The sequence below is a fragment of the Hippopotamus amphibius genome, chromosome 11 (assembly GCF_030028045.1).
Source record: "Hippopotamus amphibius kiboko isolate mHipAmp2 chromosome 11, mHipAmp2.hap2, whole genome shotgun sequence".
In the NCBI taxonomy this organism is placed as follows: domain Eukaryota; kingdom Metazoa; phylum Chordata; class Mammalia; order Artiodactyla; family Hippopotamidae; genus Hippopotamus; species Hippopotamus amphibius.
Genome location: NC_080196.1, coordinates 25,368,931 through 25,387,347, shown reverse-complemented (window position 1 = coordinate 25,387,347; position 18,417 = coordinate 25,368,931). Strand labels below are relative to the sequence as shown.

Below are 18,417 nucleotides of genomic sequence, written 5' to 3'. Positions count from 1 at the left end.
ATTTGACTTTTAACTTTTTTAAAATCAGATTTCTCTATATCAGCATTACTTAATTAATGGTTCAGTTCTTCTAGGAAATCATATAAAACAAAATAAAATAATAATTTTTAAAACTCTGTAAATATATAACCATAAGAAACAATACTTAAATGTAGTGAGATATATTTCAAGCATCTCAAACACTCTAAACACTGACAAATATAAAATATGTCTTTATATTTAATCATATTTAAGCCTCACTGTTCTTTCTCAGTTCACACTTAGAAGGAGGGTAGGTTTGTGAGTAGGGGGAGGAGGCAAAATTGAAAGGGACAATTATTTTCTTTTGACTCACAGAACAAGAAACATGCATTCAGAGAGTCATGATGTGTCTTTATCCCTCAAATGCCCTCCCTACATGGGGAAGGTGATTAGACTGTGTGTTTTCCTAACAAAAAGAAAGCGGACTATGGGAAGGGATCTTAGGGGAATTTGTTTTTAATGAATATTTTTAATTGCCAGAAAAAAATCAGCTTAATCTTTTAAATTTTTTTCTTGTGAAAGATATGTTCTTATTGACAATATTTCAAACATATTCTTGCCAGTTGATATTTTCAGTGGAAGGAAATTAAGATTTAATTTATTGTTCAAGGAAAGATTTAAAACAGATCAGCCCATCAAACTTCATCATCCTCTCAAGCTAAGTTTATTTTCTCACCTCCACACTCAGCTAATAAGTATATGATCTTTTAAAACTTTAACTCAAAACTTAAGAACTATAATGATTCATCTCTCTAATGCTTAAAGATCTTTTAGAGTCTATATCTGATTGTACTCTTTGACAATCACTGGATTAAGAACCTAAGATTAATATCCCAATAAAGCCCATGATCTATTTTCTACCTTAGGTGTCATATAATTAGAATTATTGTGATAGTTATTTCATGATATCTTTTAGCTTTAGTAAAAATTATCCAATTTAAAGTTTTTAATCAGCCTGAATACATTACAATGATCACCAAAGTCTTAATTACACCTTTTGATTGTACTATAATTTTGTTGTATAGGCCACTTCCTGCAGTAAATGGACTTTCAACCAAAGTTTACAAATTTTTATATTATGGAGATTATGAGGTTCAAGAGAACGAAAGATTTACGTATTATCTAGAAATTTGGGAGAAGGGATAGGGGAATTTAGAATTTGGTGGAATAATGATTTGTGGCTTAATTTTGCAATGCAAAGTTGAAATAAAAGTGAATTTCACTTTATGGGATAAATACTTTTCTAAAAAATAAATCCTAGAAAATCTAATTTCTGTTAATTAACTTTAAAATAGAAAATATACAGTAAAGATATTAAAACAATCAAGGGTATGAAGATACTATTAGAAGTGACTAGAGGTATTTTAGATCAGAAGCTTCAGTGGAAAAGCACGCTCTTTACCACACTACACCCCCAAACAAATGTGTCCACTGGTAGTGCTGTCGAACATCAAAATATTCTGGACTTTCTCAATACAGAAATGCTTGGGCTTTATTACCACTATTTTCATTAGAAAGTTGGAAATGGGTTTCTCTAGAATAAAATATCAGTACCCATATCTTATTGAGCAGCAATAGGGAAGAAAATATACAAAAGGGCTCAGAAAGCATTACTGCAAGGTTCCTAATGCTATTTTTTAAGCTCTTTATTGAAATATAATTGCTTTACACTGTTGTGCCAGTTTTCACTGTACAACAAAGTGAATAAATCCTATTTATACATAAATCCCCATATCCCCTCCCACCCGCGAATCCTTCCAGCACTCCTTCTCCCAGCCCTTGAAGTCATTAGCCATCATTCAGTTGATCTCCCTGTTTTATGCAGCAGGTTCCCACTAGCTATCTATTTTACATTTGGTAGTGTATATATGTCAATGCTACTATCTCACTTCATCCCAGCTTCCCCTTCACCACCCCCCACCCTGTGTCCTCAAGTTCATCTCTATATCTGCAACTTTATTCTTGCCCTGTCACTGCATTCATCAATACCATTTTTTTAGATTCCATATGCATGAGTTAGTATACAGTATTTGTTTTTCTCTTTCTGGCTAACTTCGCTCTGTATGACAGTCTCTATGTCCATCCACCTCACTACAAATAATTCAATTTCATTCCTTTTTATGCCTGAGTAATATTCCATTGTATATATGTGCCACATCTTCTTTATCCATTCTTCTGTTGATGGGCATTTTGGTTGCTTCCACATCCTGACTATTGTAAATAGTGCTGCAATGAACATTGTGGTATATATTTCTTTTTGGATTATGGTTTTCTGAGGGTATGTACCCAGGAGTGGGATTGCTAGGTCATATGGTAGTTCTATTTTTAGTTTTTGAGGAACCTCCATCCTGTTTTCCATAGTGGTTGTACCTATTTACATTCCCACCAACAGTGCAGGAGGGTTCCCTTTTCTCCATACCCTCTTCAGCATTTATTGTTTCTAGTTGTTTGATGATGGCCATTCTGACTGGTGTGAGGTGATACCTCATTGCGGCTTTGACTTGCATTTCTCTAATGATTAGAAATGTTGAGCGTTTTCAGGGGTTTGTTGGTCATCTGCAGGTCTTCTTTGGAGAAATGTCTATATAGGTCTTCTGCCCATTTGTGGATTGGGTTCTTTGCTTTTCTGGTATTAAGCTGCATGAGCTGCTTGTGTATTTTGTAGATTAATCCTTTGTCCGTTTCTTCATTGGCAAATATTTTCTCCCACTCTGAGGCTTGTCTTCTTGTCTTGTGTATGGTTTCTTTTGCTGTGCAAAAGCTTTTAAGTTTCATGAGGTCCCATTTGTTTATTCTTGATTTTATTTTCATTATTCTAGGAGGTGGGTCAAAAAGGATCTTGCTTTGATGTATGTCATAGAGTGTTCTGGCTATGTTTTCCTCTAAGAGTTTTAGGTGTCTGGCCTTACATTTAGGTCTTTAATCCATTTGGAGTTTGTTTTTGTGTATGGTGTTAGGAAGTGTTCTAATTTCATTCTTTTACATGTAGCTCTCCAACTTTCCCAGCACCACTTATTAAAGAGGCTGTCTTTTTTCCATTGTATATTCTTGTTTCCTTTGTCAAAGATAAGGTGCCCATATGTGGGTGGGTTTATCTCTGGGCTCTCTATTCTATTCCATTGATCTATATTTCTGTTTCTGTGCCAGTACCATACTGTCTTGATCCCTGTAGCCTTATAGTATAGTTTCAAATAAGGGAGCCTGATTCCACCAGCTCCGTCTTTCCTTCTCAGGATTGCTTTGGCTATTTGGGGTCTTTTGCATTTCCATACAAATCGTGAAATTTCTTGCTCTAGTTCTGTGAAAAATGCCATTGGTAATTTGATAGGGATTGCATTGAATCCGTAAATTGCTTTGGGTAGTATAGTAATTTTCACTATGTTGATCCTTCCAATCCAAGAACATGGTATGTCCCTCCATCTGTTTGTATCATCTTTGATTTCTTTCATCAGTGTCTTATACATTTCTGCATACAGGTCTTTTGCCTCTTTACACAGGTTTATTCCTAGGTATTTTATTCTTTTTGTTGCAATGGTAAATGGGAGAGTTTCCTTAATTTCTCTTTCTGATCTTTCATTGTTAGTGTTAGGAATCCAAGAGATTTCTGTGCATTAATTTTGTATCCTAATACTTTACTAAATTCATCAATTAGTGCTAGCAGTTTACTGGTAGCATCTTTAGGGTTTTCTATGTATAATATCATGTCATCTGCGAACAGTGACAATTTTACTCCTTTTCCAGTGTGGATTCCTTTTATTTCATTTCATTCTCTGATTGCTGTGGCTTAAACTTCCAAAACTATATTGAACAGCAATGGTGACAGTGGGCACCCTTGTCTTGCTCCTGTTCTTAGAAGGAATGCTTTCAGGTTTTCACCATTTAGAATGATGTTGGCTGTTGGTTTGTCATATGTGGCTTTTATTATGTTGAGGTAACTTCCCTCTATCCCCACTTTCTGGAGAGTTTTTATCACAAATGGATGTTGAATTTTGTCAAACGCTTTTTCTGCACCTATTGAGATGATCATATGGTTTTTATCCTTCAATTTGTTAATATGATGTATCACATTGATTGACTTGCATATATTGCAGAATCTTTGCATCCCTGGGATAAACCCCATTTTATTATGGTGTATGGTCTTTTTAATGTGCTGTTGGATTCTGTTTGCTAGTATTTTGTTGAGGATTTTTGCATCTACATTCATCAGTGACATTGGCCTGTAATTTTCTTTTTTTTGTGACATCTTTGTCTGGTTTTGGAATCAGGGTGATGGTGGCCTCGTAGAATGAGTTTGAGAGTGTTCCTCCTTCTGCTATATTTTGGAAGAGTTTGAGAAGGATAGGTGTTAGCTCTTCTGGAAATGTTTGATAGAATTCACCTGTGAAGCCATCCGGCCCTGGGCTTTTGTTGGGAGATTTTTAATCACAGTCTCAATTTCAGTGCTTGTGATTGGTCTGTTCACATTTTCTATTTCTTCCTGGTTCAGTCTTGGAGGATTGTACTTTTCTAAGAATTTATCCATTTCTTTCAGGTTATCCAATTTATTGGCATATAGTTGCTTGTAGTAGTCTTTCATGATTTTTTGAATTTTTGCAGTGTTGGTTGTTTCTTCTCCTTTTTCATTTCTAATTCTGTTGATTTTCATCTTCTTCCTTTTTTTTTTTTTTGATTAGTCTGGCTAATGATTTATCAATTTTGTTTATCTTCTCAAAGAACCAGCTTTTAGTTTTACTTATGTTTGCTATTGTTCCCTTCATTTCTTTTTCATTTATTTCTTTTTTTTTTAATTTTATTATTTATTTTTATTGGCTGTGTTGGGTATTTTTTTTTTCCTGTGAGCGGGCTTTCTTTTTAGTTGCAGCGAGTGGGGGCTACTCTTCATTGTGGTGCGCGGGCTCCTCGTTGCCGTGGCTTCTCTTGTTGTGGAGCATGGGCTCTAGGCGGGTGGGCTTCAGTAGTTGCAGTACATGGGCTCAGTAGTTGTGGCTCACGGGCTCTAAAGCACAGACTCAATAGTTGTGGTGCATGGGCTTAGTTGCTCCATGGCATGTGGGATCTTCCTGGAGCAGGGATCGAACCCATGTCCCCTGCATTGGCAGGCAGATTCTCAACCACTGCATCACCTAGGAAGCCCCTTTCATTTATTTCTGACCTGATCTTTATGATTTCTTTCCTTCTGCTCACTTTGGGGTTTTTGTGTTCTTTCTCTAATTGTTTTAGGTGTAAGGTTAGGTTATTTATTCGAGATTTTTCTTGTTTCTTGAGGTATGGTTGTATTGCTATAAACTTCCTTCTTAGAACTTCTTTTGCTGTGTCCCATAGGTTTTGGGTCATTGTGTTTTCATTGTCATTTGTTTCTAGGTAGTTTTTGATTTTCTCTTTGATTTCTTTAGTGATTTCTTGGTTGTTTAATAGTGTATTGTTTAGCCTCCATGTGTCTCTATTTTTTACAGTTTCTTCCTGTAATTGACATCTAGTCTCATGGCATTGCGGTTGGAGAAAATGCTTGATACAATTTCAATTTTCTTGAAATTACCAAGGCTTGATTTGTGACCCAAGATGTGATCTATCCTGGAAAATGTTCCGTGTGCACTTGAGAAGAAAGTGCATTCTGTAGTTTTGCGATGGAATGTCCTATAAATATCAATTAAGTCCAGATGGTCTAATGTGTCATTTAAAGCTTGTGTTTCCTCATTTATTTTCTGTTTGGAAGATCTGTCCATTGGTGTAAGTGGGGTGTTAAAGTCTCCTACTATTATTGTGTTACTGTCGATGTCCCCTTTTATGGCTATTAGCATTTGCCTTATACATTGAAGTGTTCCTATGTTGGGTGCATACATATTTACCATTGTTATATCTTCTTCTTGGATTGATCCCTTGATCACTATGTGGTGTCCTTCCTTGTCTCTTTTAATAGTCTTTACTTTCAAGTCTAATTTGCCTGATATGAGTATTGCTACTCTGGCTTTCTTTTGACTTCCATTTGCATGGAATATCTTTTTCCATCCCCTTACTTTCAGTCTGTGTATGTCCCTATGTCTGAAGTGGGTTTCTTGTAGACAGCATATATAAGGGTCTTGTTTTTATATCCATTCAGCTAGTCTGTGTCTTTTGGTTAGAGCATTTAATCCATTTACATTTAAGGTGATTATTGACATGTATGTTCCATTACCATTTTCTGAATTGTTTTAGGCTTGCTTTTGTCAGTCTTTTCCTTCTCTTGTGTTTCCTGCCTAGAGAAGTTCCTTTAGCAATTGTTTTAAGGCTGGTTTTGTGGTGCTGAAGTCTCTTAACTTTTGCTTGTCTGTAAAGCTTTTGATTTCTCCATTGAATCTGAATGAGATTTTTGCTGGATAGAGTATTCTTGTCTGCAGGTTTTTCTCTTTCAAGACTTTAAGTACATGCTGCCATTCCCTTCCCGCCTGCAGCATTTCTGCAAAGATATCAGCTGTTATCCTTATGGGTTTTCCCTTACATGTTATTTGTTGCTTTTCTCTTGCTGCTTTTAATATATTTTCTTTGTGTTTAATTTTCATTAGTTTGATTAATATGTGCCTTGGTGTGTTTCTCCTTGGGTTTATTCTGTATGGGACTCTGTGCTTCTTGGACTTGATTTACTATTTCCTTTCATATGTTGGAGAAGTTTTCCACTATTATCTCTTCAAATATTTTCTCAGACTCTTTCTTTTTCTCTTCTTCTTCTGGGCCCCCTATAATTCGAATGTTGGTACATTTAATTTTGTCCCAGAGGTCTCTGAGACTGTCCTCAATTCTTTTCATTCTTTTTCCTTTATTCTGCTCTGTGTCAGTTATTTCCACCATTCTATCTTCCAGGTAACTTATCCGTTCTTCTATCTCAGTTATTCTGCTCTGCATTCCTTTTAGAGTATTTTTAAGTTCAGTTATTGTGTTGTTCATCACTGTTTGTTTCATCTTTAGTTCTTCCAGCTCCTTGTTAAACATTTCTTTCATTTGCTCCATCTGTGCCTCAATACTATTTCTGAAATCTTGGATCATCTTTACTATCATTATTCTAAATTCTTTTTCAGGTAGACTGGCTATCTCATCTTCATTTGCCTGGTCTTGTAGGGTTTTACCTTGTTCCTTCATCACCTGCATCTTTCTCTGTTTTCTCATATTTTTTTAGCTTACTGTGTTTGGGGTCTCCTTTCCTTAGGCTGCAGGGTCATAGTTCTTTTTAACTCTGTTGTCTGTCCCCAGTGGGGAGGTTGGTCCAGTGGGTTGTATAGGCTTCTTGGTTGCGGGGGGGACTGGTGCCTGTGTTCTTGTGTGTGGAGCTGGATCTTATCCTTCTGGTGTGTAGGGCCATGTCTGTTGGTGTGTTTGGGTGCATTTGTGGGCTTAGTATGATTGTAGCTGTCTGTCTGCTAATGGGTAGGGTTATGTTCCTGTCTTACTAGTTGTTTGGCTTGAGGTATCCAGCACTGGAGCTTGCTGGCCTTTGGTTGGGTTTGGATCTTAGTGTTGAGAATGAGATCTCTGGGAGATCACTTGCTGATTAATATTCCATGGGATCGGGAGTTCTCTGGTGGTCCAACGTCCTGGACCCAGTTCTGCTGCCTCAAAGGTCCAGGTCTGACCCTCAGCTGGGGCACCAAGACCCTTGAAGCTGCACAGCATGGAGAAAAAGGAGGCAGAAAGAGAAAAGAAAAAAAGCAAAAAAAAAAAAGGAAGAAAAGGAAAGGACAGACAAATGCCCAAGAGTTAAAAGCAACTGTAAACAGTCAAAATCATACACGGAGATGTGCACACTTGCACTTGCAAAAAGAGAAGAAAAGGAGAAGAGAAAACAAAGAAAAGAAAAAGAGAGAAAACAAAGAAGGGAGTAATCAAACCCATCAAACCCATATACAAATATATACAGTAAAGATTAAACTGGACTTCCTAGGTGGCACAGTGGTTAAGAATCCACCTGCCTATGCAGGGGACACAGGTTTGAGCCCTGCTCTGGGAAGATTCCACATGCCATGGAGCAACTAAGCCCATGCACCACAACTATTGAGCCTTTGCTCTAGAGCCCATGAGCTACAACTATTGAGCCCATGTGCTGCAACTACTGAAGCCCATGTGCTGCAACTACTGAAGCCAAAATTTATTAACTACATACTGTGTTTCATGCACCACACTGAGTGCTTTACTTAGATAGTATTGATATTTAATCCTTCTTATACTTCTGTGAAGTAGCTACTGCTATTGCTCCCATTTTACAGATGAGAAAGTGAAGTTTCCCCAAGATCACCCAGCTAGCTAAGTATGGAGCCAGATTTAAGCCAGTCTGTCTCCTTAAACATTGTCTAGAATCCTTAAAAAGCTCTGCAAAGTGGGCAGGGCAGACTAAATATGAAGAAAGTGAGTCTTTGGGGATTAATTGATTTACCCAAATAAACACAGCTAATAGGGATACTAAACCTGGTGCTCTGATTTAACTTTTAAGTTCATTATTCATTCTACTACATTAAATATTAAATATTAGGTTTGCTCAAAGCAAGGCATGCCTCTGCTGTGCAGCAAGAACCCACACAATTTTCCCTGGTAGTACAGATACTGTTTTTTCTTAATCCATGGAATCAAATCACTAAAAGAAAAAAAAAAGCAAAAGTTAACAAATTCAAGCTTATTAGAACACACAGAAATTGAGACATAGCAGAGTTGATTTACCTATACATGATAAAAAGCACTTGAAATTTTTGCACAGTATGTTAACAGATGTCTAGGGTTTTAGTTAAAACTGAACTGTGAAGTCTGACTACTCAGGTTCAGATCCCAGGTCCACCAACTACTAACTTCATGACCACATTCATATTCATTTAAACTTTTTGTGCCTCAGTTTATTCATCTGTAAAATGGGGATAATAGTAGTACTTACTCTATATGGTTGTTGTGAGGATTAAATGAGTTAATACATATAAAGTGCTCAGAACATTAGTGCCTGGTATATGGTAAGCACTCAATAATTATCCGCTAGTATTAGTATTACTTTTGCATAATGAGATGTACTTTTATTCAATAGGGAAAGCATACTTTGAGTTTCCTTTTTCTATTTTAATAAACAATTATTACTTCTTTCCATAATTTTCCTAAAATTATATTCTATTTCTTTTTGGAATACATCCTCCTTTAGCTATCAAACATTATTCATTAGCCACAATAAACTGAACAAATGCCAGTTCATTTATAGTACATTTTAACTTTTCTTTCATTAATCTTTCAATTTACTGAAAGAAGTCTGGAATGTTATCAGTATTTATATAATTTTATGCGTAGAGTTCCACCACTTTATATTTTCAAGAAAATCTCAAGTTATCTCTGGTTTGTCAGTTTTAGGACAAAAAAAAGAGAGAGAGAGAGACCAATATTAGGGAAAAAAAGTAGGACTAAAACGAAATACTTGATATCTGAATCGTATACTTTTATTGTGTGCTCAGTTACATTTCCAGGTTACATGGATGGAGAAGTTGCAAAAAAATCAGATTCCAAAGCGCAGATTCTAAAAAGTGGAGACACTACAAAGTTTAAGAGTAACCAAGAAGAAAACAAGAGAGCACCGAAGAAGAAAATCTTATCTACAGATTCTGATGAATTCTTATCAACACACAATAGAGAATCAAAAAGCAAATTCCAAGATGTTGAGTTGAAGGAAGATAAGATAGAAATGGAGGTCAAGGTAAAGGACAGTGATGCCAAGATAATGGAAAGACAGGAATCCCAAGTAAAAGTGAGTGACACAAGAATGTCAAAAGAAGAGGAAGCCCAGGTAGAGAAGAGTGAGGCCAATATACCACAGGGACAGGAAGCCCAAGTAGAGAAGAGTGAGGCCAAAATACCACAGGGACAAGAAGCCCAAGTAGAGAAAAGTGAAACCAAAATACCAGAAGGACAGGGGTCCCAAGTAAAGAAGATTGAGACTAGAATATCAAAAGGACTGGGGTCCCAAGTAAAGAAGAGTGAGACTAGAATATCAAAAGGACTGCAGTCCCAAGTAAGGAAGAGTGAGACTAGAATATCAAAAGGACTGGGGTCCCAAATAAAGAAGAGTGAGACAGAAGTACCAAAAGGACAGAGGTCCCAAGTAAACAAGAGTGAGATGGAAATACCAAAAGGACAGGTGTCCCAAGTAAACAAGGGTGAGACGGAAATACCAAAAGGACAGGTGTCCCAAGTAAACAAGAGTGAGATGGAAATACCAAAAGGACAGGTGTCCCAAGTAAACAAGAGTGAGACGGAACTATCAAAAGGACTGGGGTCCCAAGTAAAGAAGAGTGAGACAGAAATACCAAAAGGACAGAGGTCCCAAGTAAAGAAGAGTGACACGGAAATACCAAAAGGACAGAGGTCCCGAGTAAAAAAGAGTGAGACAGAAATACCAAAAGGACTGGGGTCCCAAGGAAAGAAGAATGAGACTAGAATATCAAAAGGACTGGGGTCCCAAGTAAAGAAGAGTGAGACCAAAATACCAAAAGCACTGGGGTCCCAAGTAAAGAAGAGTGAGATCGAAATACCAAAAGCACTGGGGTCCCAAGAAAAGGAGATTTCTGAGGATAAAGAAAATCAGGATAATGAAAAGAGATACAGAAAAGAATAAGGATACAGAAGAAAATGATGCTGAAAACAAGAAAGGTGATGAAGGAAAGGACAAAGTTAAAGGAAAGAATGACTCAAAAATCAAGGGTGAAAAAACAGAAACTTCATTAAGGTGCAAAAGCAAGTAAAGCTCCCTTTGCTTGTAAAGTACAACAAAAAGGAAGAGTAGGGATAAATAAAAGGAAGGCCCATAAGACAACTGGTTATTATGATTTCCATCCTCCAAATACAAGTCATATCCTAGCCATTACCTAACTGTATCTTAATTGTAGAAAGCCTTTAAACTATACACCTGCAGTTTCTCTGCTCTTTGGAAGTTTTACCATTTTTAGACCCTTTCAGCCACAAACCTCAGCTTCCACCTGTTTTATAAGTTGATACTTACGTTACTTAGTCAAGAAAAACTGGATACTTTCTGAAATAAAAAGTTTTGATTTTAAAAAGTGTAATTTCCTTTGACAAGTATTTTATCTTTGTGATAGCCCAACAAATCAACCAACCAATAACTCCTCCTGGTGGACCTAATGTTTGCAAGACACTGTTCTAGCTGTAAGGGGTGTACAGAAAAATATGAGTCCATACAAATCAAGTAGCTTGTAGCATAGATAGTGACATAATATGTATATATGTGACAGTTTTTTAAATAAAATCTAAGCATCAAAATGTAGTTTAGATGGACAATTTAACACAAGTTAGCAAACTCTTGGGATGAAAGGTGAAGGTGATACCTTCATGGGGAAGGGAGCAGTGGTATATGATGTGTCTCAAAAGATAGATGAGATGTTGATATGCTGAGTGAAGTGGAAAGAGTAGAAGAAAAGCAACGGGATTAAAGACTGTCATGTCACATTCTAGGGGAAGCAGGCGATTTTATTGTTGCAGCAGGCTAGTGAGAAGTATTTGGTGGTATAATTTTGAAAAGGAGGGCTAGGAGAAGATTCTGAAGGCATTGTAAAAAACAAACCAGGAATTTATATTTTACTCATCAGATACCTGGAAGTCTTCTAGGGTATTTGAGGAGAGTGAAGTGAATAAGGTTGCATTTTAAAAAGTGTTAACCTTGTGATTGTGCAAAATAGGTTGAAGAGGAGAAATAGCATAGGTAGTAAATCTAGTTAAGAGGTGCTCATAGTAGTAAGTGATGGAAAGAGAATAAATAGAAGAGAGATGATATATTTTCTCAAAAGGAATCACTACTTCATAATGACATGTGAGTAAGGAAAAGAAAAAAACAAAATAATTGATGACTCCATAACTATTGAAACAGAGTGACAATCAATAACAAGCGAGGAGCTAATTTGTGGAACAGAAAGGGAATAACAAATTATTGAGTTTAAGGGGACAAACAATAACACTTGTCATTGGAGGGGTCTGGTGTCAGTCCAACAGAGGTCACAGTTGAAGCCATAAGAGTAAATGACCTCCCCAAAGGAGAAAGTACAGAGCTAGCAAAAGTAGCATTTTAAGAACTGAGCCTGCTACATGTAATATGTTGAAGAAGAAAATTAAGGTATGGGAAGATATAAGGAGAATCTGTGTAATGAATGTTATGATAATTAAGGAAGATAAGAGTTTCAAGAAGAAAGGGTGCTTAAAGGATAGCTGAGACTTCAAGGAGAAGAAGGACTGAAATAGACCATTGTAGTTGCTATTTTGGAGATTGTTGATGAATGTGTAAAAAGCACTTTACAAAAAGAGGTAGCTAGGAGAAGGAATTTAAGCAGGCAGTACATAGAGACACAATTAAGTAGCTACAGGATGTGCCTTACAATAAAGTTAATTTTAGTCTGATTTAAAAGAATAGTTTTTAGGAATTTTATTTTCATATCACTACATTCTGTCCTAGTTAGCCCATACTCTGAATATTACATTCAGTTCTGTCATGGGATGTGGATAAAGTAGAGTGCCTTCAGAAGAGAAAGACTATGATGGTAAGGGAACTCAAATAATTTCAAGGGAGCAGAAAGTTCCACAGTTTCACCCAGGATGGTGGGAGGGACACACAAGGAGACAATGAGAATTCTTTTCAAATATATGAAGGTTCATCATGGATTAGAATATTTTGTATAACCCCAAGGAAATAAGACCAGACTGGAAGGCTCAACATAACAGATTTTTATGTCAGCAATAAGGAGAAGGGGGATGCCTAAAAGAGTTTGAGTAAAAGTCTACTAAGAGTGCATGATCAATCAGGGGTAATGCTGCAGAGGAGATTCTCAGGAATCAGCTGAGTGGTTGGAATAGATTATCTTTACACTTTCTTCCAAATATGAGTTTATAATTCAAAGTATAAAATTCTTTTGGACTAGCTGGAGGTCTTCCAAAGAACCTTTTCAAACTAACCTAATAGGCTAGGATACTTTAAAGAGGTTTGACCAAAAAGAGAGAGAAGCCACACTTTAGTCCCTGCCCAAAGTGTAAAACATTTCATAAACTGTTCATGCTATTTAACCACAAGCTGAAGAGAGAAGCTCCACAGCTCCTAGCACAATCCAAACGACTATGTGGATCCCTCCTGTGTGCTCGGAGCATTGCAACAGGTGTAGAAGCCTAAGTTAATTTTAGGAGTCACAAACTCTAAGACCTTTGATAAACCACATGGATTTATCAGCAAGACTGAGTTGGGAAAAAAAAAAGGAGGGGAGGAGGGAGAACAAATACTAAATGTGAAATTTTTATATGGTTAAATACATGTCTTTGGAATATACACATTTAGAGATTTTTATGAGCGTTAGTTAACATCCCTTGTATATATTATGCCTATTATCAGGGGAAAATGTGACCAGAAGGCTTTTAATATAGTTTAAAATATTTAGGTTTTCATGATCCTTATGTCATTTTCTATAGCTCTCTCTGGCAGCTAGCTAGTAGAATTTAGAAGGCTCTTACAAATGCAGCTTCTCTAGGATTTCTGCTAAGAAGCAGGGACCCTGCCAAGGCAACTACTGAAAAAAACAGCAGACAAGCTGTAGCAATCCAGCTCAGCTCACTCCATAGCTAAGAATTCAGAAGAGATAAATCCATAGAAACCTCCCTTTATCGTCTCCATAATTTCTAACTTGCAGTCAAAACATTTTTATCCCCACTAGGTTTCTTTGAAAGCAAGTAAGTCATACAATAGGAAACTCCAACTGAACTATTCTCTAAAGGCCACCAAAAAACAGGCCAGTTAAAAACAATTGTTAATCCTCCCTTAAAGATACAGACATGAAAATCTTCAAGGACCCCAGAAAAAGGAAGGGGAAAAGGGTGAGCTATCAAAATGGCACCATGTTTAGCAAAATAACGCAAATGTTAGTAAAATAAATATATGTACTTTCAAGATAGTGTAGATATAAAGACAGGAATATAGGACTTAACAGAAAATCAATGGTGGTAAATTTTATTTTACAAATAAGCTAACATAAATGTCAAGTGCCTGGTTCACAAGAAGAAGCAGGACCATACATCAAAATTTCAAGTTGGTTGCTAAGAGAGTAGATCTTAAAAGTTCTCATCACAAGAAAAAAAGAAAATTTGTAATGGTATGAGGTGATGGATGTTAACTGAACTTATTGTGGCAATCAATTAATAATATATACATATATGTTGTACACAAACTTACACAATGTTATATGTCAGTAATATCTCAATAAAATGGGATGAAATCAAGTATCACACCTTAAATATATATAATTTTTATCAGTTATATATCAATAAAGATGGAAAGAAAAAAAATAAGTAGAAGCCTTACCATTAGTCATTTTATATTTAGGAGAAGAGCATAAGGAAAGAAAAACAGAAAAGTGACTTTAGAAATAATGAAGCTGAATAAGAAATGCAAAGATATTGGGAAATAAATGATTCATGTAAAATTAATGTGACTCTTATCCCAGTTAAAGATTTCCTGGGTTAGAATTGCATTAAAAATATAATTTCCCATTGTTCTGAAATATCTCCCACCCCAGGCAATAACTGGCATATCTAGGAAATAAATACAGGGAGCTGGTGAAAGGGGAAAAGTATAGAATTTTAAAACAGGATCCAAAGGTATAAAAGGATAAAGTGAAAAATTGATTAGAATATTCAGGTTTACATTTGATTAAATTCCATTACTCTCCCCCTTTAAAGCAGTTAAGAGTAGGAAAATCAACCATTGTCCCTACTCTCTACCAGGGAGGTTTTGATTAGGTTTTGATTAAATAGAAGCCTATTTTTCTAGTGTTTAAGGAATAAAGATATTTTTATCCATCATCATCTAGAAGCTTGAGCATCTGCCAAGACTAAGTCAAACCACACTACAGATTACATACATTGTAACCCAGTCTCAAAATATTTAAATATTAAATGTCCCTCCAAAAATTAAAAACTCACGATATTATCAGTGTTAACTTCCTATGGTTCTCTCCGTATCTTAATCCATGCTCATAGAAACATATATGCAAACGGAGTCAAACTATATGCATTCTTCTGCAACTTGATTTCTTCACCTAACAATGTCATGTACATCACTCCAGGTGAACAGACATCATTCTAAAGGACTGCTGTCATAGTGTGGCTTCCAACATTGTGGATGAATTACTGGTTATTCATTTAAGATGGACATTGGCTTGTTTCTAGCTTTTTGTCATTGCTCAAATGGTGCTCTAGTAAATATCTTTGTACATGATGAGGATTTTATTGCCAGCTCAAAGGAAATACATATTTTTAACGTTAATAGACATCACCTGATCACTATCCCCAAAATTTGTAATAATTCACATTCTGCTTTGGAACATGTGATAGTTTTGTTTTCCCCAAACTCTCTAACTGGTGCTGCAAACAGTAGCTATCTTTAAATTTTGTCTATCTAATGAGAAAAATGGTATCTAACTCTTGCTCTAATGCATTTTCCTGACTGCTAGTGAGACTGAGCATTTTTTAAAAGGCTTATTTATCTTTTGCACTTCCTCCTCTGTGAATTACTCATTTTTCAAAGTGTGGTTTGTTCTTTGCTTATTCAGTTTGTAGGTGCTTTTTGTATACTAATGTTTTATCTGCATTTGTGTTGAAAATATGTTTTCCCAATCTACTTGTTATTTCTCTATAAACAATTCATTCAACCTGTCCTCTAAAATTATATCCTAAATCTGACTACCCACCTCCTTCATCAGGTAATCCAAGCCTTCACAATATCTCATCTGTACTGCTGTGATAGTCTCCAAATTGAGCTGCTTGAGCCCACTCCCCACTCCCAGCCTATTAACTCTACTGTGGCCAGAATCATACTTTTAAAATGTCAATTAGATCATATTACTTCCCTGTTGAAGATCCTCCAATGGCTTCCCAATCCCCTCAGTGCAAAAATCTAAAGTTCCTATGGACTCTGAGACCCTACAATATTCGGCCTCAGGCTTCCCTTGCAGCCTCTCCTCCCACTCTCTCTCTCATTATTGTAGCCACACTGGTGGCCTCAATTTTCTTTGCACCTGCCAGGTATATATCCACCTCAATATCCGTCCACAACACTCTCCCTCAAATATTTGCATGACTCACTTCTTCAATTCTTTAAGATGTTAGTAAAATTGACTACCTTAACTAAAACAGTACTTCCCATTCTCTATCCCCTTGTTCTGATTTTTCTTCCTAGCACCTACCACAACTTCACATGATATATTTGTTTACTGACTTTCTGCCCCCACTAGAATGTAAACTCTAAGAAGACAGGGACTTTGTCTTTTTTCATTGCTGAAACTTCAGTGCTTAGAAAAGTGTCTCACACATAGTAGCTACTCAGCAAAAATGTATTAAATGAAATGAAATAAAATAAAGGTATCTTACTATACAAAAAATTTATTGCATTTAGTCAAATGTGTCTGCCTTATCCTTGATAGCTTCAGGGATTTCAAAAAGGACTCCCCTAGTACTATGGTACATATATTCAGTTTTTTATTTCTCTTTCACACTTATTTAATCCATTTGTTTACAGTGTGAAATAAGGTTTTAGTTTTCTATATTAGCCAGATTCAGTTTTAATACTTTGTCTTTCAAGGAATATGTCCATTTTGCTTTACTTGTCAGTTTATTGGCCTAAAGTTGTTCATAATACCACCCTACCCCCAGTCTGTAGGATCTTTTTCATTCCTGATATTTTTTTAATTTATTTATTTATTTATTTATTTTATTGGCTGTGTTGGGTCTTTTTTGTTGTGTGCGGGCTTTCTTCTTTTTTTAGTTGCAGTGAGTGAGGGCTATTCTTCCTTGTGGTGCACGGGCTCCTCATTGCTGTGGCTTCTCTTGTTGCACAGCATGGGCTCTAGGTGTGTGGGCTTCAGTAGTTGCAGCACATGGGCTCAATAGTTGTGGCACACGGGCTTAGTTGCTCTGTGGCATGTGGGATCTTCCTGGAGCAGGGATCGAACCTATGTCCCCCCCTGCATTGGCAGGCGGATTCTCAACCACTGCGCCACCTAGGAAGCCCCATTCCTGATATTTTTGTGTCCTCTTCTCTTTTCTTAAAAATCTAATTCTACAGGGTCATCAATGTAATTAATATTTTAAAATAGATTTTGATAATATTGGTTTTCTGTTTCACTAATTTCTGTTCTTATGTTAGTCCTCCTGCTTACTTTGGGTTTACTTGCTATTTCAGAAATTGAAAACTTAAATCACTTTTTTACTTCATTCTTTGTTAATGTAAGTGTTTAAGGTTATAAATGTCCCTCTCAATGCTGCTTTAACTGCATGCCACAAATTTTGATATGTTGTGTTTTCATTTCTATTTAGTTTTAAAAGTTTACTTATTTCTCTGTAATTTCTTCTTTAATTTATGGGTTCCCAGTATTTTGGGCGTTTTCCCCAGATAGATTTCTGTTATTGAGTACTGATTTAACTCTTTTATTACAGAACATTCATATAATTTCAATCTTTTTGAATTTACTGCTACTTGTCCTATGGCCAAGGATATAATCAATCAGTGAATAATTCCAATGTACCTAAAATGCTAAGTGAAGTAGAAAGAGTAGAAGAAAGGCGAACGGATTAAAGACTGCCATGTCATATTCTAGGGGAAGTAAGCAATTGTATTATTGCAGCAGGTCATGGGAAGCATTCTGGATACTTGAAACGTACTTGAAAAGAATGTGTATTCTTCTGTTGTTAGGTGGATTTCCTATAACTGTCTATTAGGGTGATTTATAGTGTGAATTATTGATATGGTTGGATTTACATCTACCATTTTACTATTTGCTTTCTACTTGCCCCAATTATTCTTGGGGGCTTTTCTTCCCTTTTCCTCTGTCCTTTCAGATTAATTGGATACTTTTTAAGTTTCCATTTTGTCTCAACTATTGGCTTAGTAGTTACCATTCTTTTTCTTAGTGTTTACGCTCAGGTTTAGTGTGTGTGTGTGTGTGTGTGTGTGTGTGTGTGTGTGTGTGTATGCATGTGGTTTGTGCATTTAACTTAATATGATTTACCTTCAAATAATAATATACCACTTCATAAATCAAAGAAAGACAAATATGATATCACTTATATGTGGAATCAAAAAAATAATACAAATGAATCTATATACAAAACAAACAGATTTACAGACATAAAAAATTAACTTATAGTCACCAAAGGGGAAAGGGAGGGGGGAAGGATAAATTAGGAGTCTGAGATTACCAGATACAAACCACTGTATATAAATTAGATGAACAATAAGGACTTATTGTATAGCACAGGGGTGATTTTCAATATCTTGTAATAATCTATAATGGAAAATAATCTGAAAAAATATACACATATAAGTGAATCACTCCTCTATACACCTGAAACTAACACAATATTGTA

General features: G+C 36.1%; 1 protein-coding gene across 1 annotated transcript in view; it reads left to right on the top strand.

Moving 5' to 3' along the window:
- Positions 1-10,624, top strand: part of TSBP1 (testis expressed basic protein 1) — a 75,506-nt gene extending 64,882 nt beyond the window's left edge. The window contains exon 23 of the mRNA XM_057698177.1: positions 9,468-10,624. Within this exon, the coding sequence (XP_057554160.1) occupies positions 9,468-10,624 (1,157 nt within the window). The remainder of the gene's footprint in view (positions 1-9,467) is intronic.
- Positions 10,625-18,417: the final 7,793 nt, after the last annotated feature.